General features: G+C 33.8%; 1 protein-coding gene across 1 annotated transcript; it reads right to left on the bottom strand.

Moving 5' to 3' along the window:
• Positions 1-432: 432 nt before the first annotated feature.
• LOC145000991 (serine carboxypeptidase-like) lies at positions 433-3,128 on the bottom strand. Its single transcript, XM_078960305.1, has 7 exons — positions 2,574-3,128; positions 2,070-2,238; positions 1,863-1,982; positions 1,477-1,771; positions 1,314-1,402; positions 961-1,222; positions 433-873 (listed from the first exon to the last, which is right to left on the bottom strand). The coding sequence occupies exons 1-7, from the start codon at positions 2,927-2,929 to the stop codon at positions 626-628; spliced, it is 1,539 nt and encodes a 512-aa protein (XP_078816431.1). The 5' UTR covers positions 2,930-3,128; the 3' UTR covers positions 433-625.
• Positions 3,129-4,558: the final 1,430 nt, after the last annotated feature.

Below are 4,558 nucleotides of genomic sequence, written 5' to 3'. Positions count from 1 at the left end.
ATGTTTCAGAACTAGACACAAAGAGCTTATTGAGTTGTGTATGTGTTTACACTTGGTAATGTGATCATGAGTTGGATGGACAAGAAGGCTATATGGGTCAACGAGTTGCTAAGTGATCTTCGGATTTGGCAAGGTGAAACCTTGGTTTTTTTGGAATGACAAATCTAATCTATTCCTAACTCTAACTATGTTTCGGGACTTGAATCTTCAACTTCAAGGAGGGAGGGAAACACTTGATACCGTCGGGCTAGAAGCCCTTTGGTAGCATTTGTGTATTGAGAATTTGCGATTAGTGATCGAACAATGAACATTCCGATATCATTTCACTTTTGTGACTCACATGAAAGTGAAGAAGATTGGTAAACATGATAATCATGCAAACATGTTATTACTGTTTGAGATACTTAAAAATCCTTTCACCGACAATCGACATGGTTCTATGCAAACATTTTTGTTTCTTTTCATGTATATAAATACTCCAAATTGAAATTGCTGTTTAATTACAAGTAAAATTTTCTTTCAGTAACACAATATGCAAAAAAACAGAAAATACTTTGGACAATTACATGGAAAATCTTTCAATAGTTTGATGTCTTTTTCTTCAATTCCTTTACAAAGAAACCGATCAGGGTAGAATGATTGTGTCCTTCTTAGTAAGTTTGCCCGTTGTCCAGAGTTGTAGCATCTGTAGTGCAGCAATAGGTTGATCCATTGGAACCATATGTCCAGCATCATGAACCTTAAGGAATGTAAGGGGTCCATAGTTCTTTAGAACTCCAGCTTCTTTCCCGCCTACAACAAACGAAACATTCGTTGCTGCTACAAAATTTTTCTGACCAGACCACGCCATGGCATTAACCCATCTTGAATTCCCTACAAGAATTCATAACTCTCTTCTCAATGAAAATAGTGAAGCTAATGATTTCATTTCTTTATGTTATGATCAAAGCAAAAACTTACCAACCCAATTGCAAATAAGATCGTATTCTCCAGCATATATAAGCATTTCGATACCCTGCTCCAATAGAGCTGGAATCCCAACTTCAAGATCTCTCATCCAGTCATCGAGCATAGCTTGATGCACTGTGTCACTACACGAAACAAAATCTATGTCGCTTGGTACTCCTAATGCTGTTTTCACTGATGATTGGGTCAGAAAATCCTCCATGTTCGAGAAATCATAGCACAAGCTCCCTTGACATTGCTTCCTAATATCATAGTACTGCAAATAAAGACCAAGATTTCGCACGAGTTAATTAATATATTGAATTATTGATCATGTTTTTTGGGTAACCAATATCGTTTGTTCTTACATTTATATTGCCCGCAATATCCAGGATATCCTCGAAAATTTGCTGACAAGTATACAATGCCATCTCGCATGAGGTTGTACCCGTTGTACCTGGAGAAACAATGGCTTATTTGCTTGTAATGAATCCTATAAAAAAGAATGCAAGAATAAGAAATTATGCTTACCACAAGCTTTGATTGCTGATTCACAATCAGGGATTTGTTGGTTTATTTGGCTATAATCTGATTGTGAAATAAGATCATTAGCCAAAGCGAAATCAGTGTAGGCTTTATACTGTATTGCAGGATCAGTAAGCCCATTGCCAATTCCAAATCCCTTCAAGTTTATATGAATCCCTTCTTTGTTCTTGTTTCCCTGGTTAACTCGAGCTGCAAAAGCTGGAATGTAATGTCCAGCGTATGATTCTCCAGTGATGAAGAAGTCGTTGTTGACATAATCGGGATGCGCCTTAAAGAATGCCTGTGCGTTACATAATTTCAACATCATTTAATCCTAAACGTTACAAAACCTAATTCTCTTAATGAAATGAAGTACGGATGTATCCACAAACCTGCAAGAAGAAGTAAAGATCGTTGCTCACTCCAGTTTCATCATGGCGGATGTCTTCATCACTAGAACTGTAACTAAAACCAGTTCCTGTTGGTTGATCAACGTATATCAAGTTTGAAACCTGCCATGAAACTTGTTATACACATGAAGGTTGTAGGGTTTTGATATGTTAAAGATTTTTTTTTTTTTTTTTTTGGATTCAACAGACCTTGTCCCAGCCGTAATCGTTCCAGATAAGAGACAAGTTGTTGGTAACTTTGAAGGGACCATTTTCATAGAAGAGAGCCAGTTCACTGCTGCATCCTGGTCCTCCAGTTAGCCATATAACCACTGGGTCAGTTTTGGCGGATCTTGATTCGAAGAAAAAGTAGAACATCCTACACAAATATGTCGAAATTTAAAGAAAAGTACCAACCACTTATTAGATGCTGACATCATCAGAAGATTCTATAGAAGAATACCTACTAATAGAATAAAGAACTAGTCTATTTTCCCACCCAATTTTACCAACATTTTTATCTAATCATCTAGATGACTAGATATTTTCAAAGAGTGGGTTCAGTGTGTCGTCAAAAAGTTTTCATTTTTAAATAATTTACAGTTAATTAAAGACTGCATTTTCACATTAAATCTGGTGTCAAATCAACAAAGTGTGCATTTTTAACGCCAAATATATTGTAACGTTGAGAGACGTTATGAAAACATGACATACCGAGCATCAACTGTATGTTCAATCTTATAATATCCGGCATGTTGAGCAAGATCGTGAACAGTGGCACCGGAATCACCAAGAACCTGGAGAGATAACTGTTTTTCGACAATCCCGGATTGGGTGACTTTGACTTCATGGTCAAGATAAGAGGAATTGGTGTATGACTTCACGATGTTAATATCAAGATGCGGATGCAAATTGAGCTCCTTGATGAGTTGGTGTCCGGTTTTTCTCAGAGATTTTGAATGATGAAATGGAGAAACAAGAGAAGGAGAAGTTCTTGCACATGATGAAGAGATGAAAACAAGGAGAAGAAGAGGAACGAGATAGAGAATTTGAGGAGGAACAGCTCTCATGATTGACAAGATAGAAGAAAAGAAGGATGGATGCTATTGGTTAGTGTGTGGGGCACGATGTATACATATATGTGTGTATATATACTGTTTGATTGTATGTTGTGATTCATGGATTGGTGTGTGAAAAGGGTTTTTCACACTCACTGTGTGTGAGAGAGAGTCTATGTGCAAACGAAGGAGAACTCAAGGAGTTGGAAATGGAGATGATGTTGATTATTTCCTTTGTTTTGTTATTGGATAGCTTTAAACAGTTGTCTTTATCCCAAACTTATTGGACTCTTTCGTTTTCAAATTATTAATTTAACAAGTATTTAAAATTTAAAAAAAGACAATTATCTTATCTTATATGAAATAAGATATGGTTAATTATATATGTACTATCAAACATATAACGATGAAAATTATAAACAAATACTATTATTATCAAAGTTAAATTTAAGAATATAAAAGACAAAGTTTGTAACTTTGTATGATTTTGTCTATCAATTTAGAATATTGTGAAATAATTACGGCATAAAATTAATGAGTTATTTAAATCAACAAAATATGCAGTCATTAAAGGTCCTCTATTCAGAATATTAAGGAGTCTTTTAAAACATCATTTATTTTTAGTAATGTGAAATATATTATTTGTACATTCAAATTAATTTAGTACTCATAATTGAATGAATATTTGTTTCAAATTCAAAACATTTCCATTGTATATAATCTTATATTCTTATGATTTAACTTTCTGCTGCAAATCAATAATATATGCTACCGTTTGGAGGGTTTTGTTTATGCTATTTTGAACTAAGGTTCCTCGCGTTTTAATTGTGGTTTAATACTTTGTATTAGTTTGACCAATAAAACGAAATTTTGGATTCAATCGACCCCAATGTTAATATTCTAATTAATGGAACAAAACATTAAAATTTAAAGCTTTATTCCATGTATTTTTTTGTAACATTTGAATAAATAAATTATTGTCCCCAACATTGTCATTATTTGTGTGTCGTTTTGATGTACATGCATATGAATGGACGATATATCTGAAGTTGACCATTTGTATTTTTGGTCTCTCCAATGCCTTAACTGTGAGTATCTCGCCCAACACAGTATATTTGCAAACTTGTTATTTATTTATTCTTTTCTTTTCTTGAACAGCAAGAATATATATATATATATATATATATATATATATATATATATATATATATATATATATATATATATATATATATATATATATATATATATATATATATATATATATATATATATATATGAGAACTCATAGTTTCTCGAAAACTTAAGAACTAAAAGTGGACATTTAGATTTAAAAAGTTAAGGGTTAAAATCTTTTATGACACTTTTGTAAATAAATGGGTAAAAAACATGGGAAGGTATCTCAAAAAAAATAACATAAGGACATTTTAGGGATTTAGAAATTATCCCCCAAATAATCATACCAGATTCCTAATTAGTCTTTTTCTATCGTTCATTCCCTTTTCTCGATTCTTCACTGACTCCATCGGCCTCCTCCCTAATTCCATCGGCACCTGCCTCCGCCTCCACCTCCGCCTCCGCCTCCAACGCCCACCCCTACCTATATCAACGACTAACACGGTCTAGGATTCGTTGTTGTCG

This window comes from Lactuca saligna, chromosome 6 (genome assembly GCF_052625555.1).
Source record: "Lactuca saligna cultivar CGN05327 chromosome 6, ASM5262555v1, whole genome shotgun sequence".
Classification (NCBI taxonomy): Eukaryota; Viridiplantae; Streptophyta; class Magnoliopsida; order Asterales; family Asteraceae; genus Lactuca; species Lactuca saligna.
Note: the sequence above shows the minus strand (reverse complement) of the source record. Positions and strands in the feature narration are given on the sequence as shown.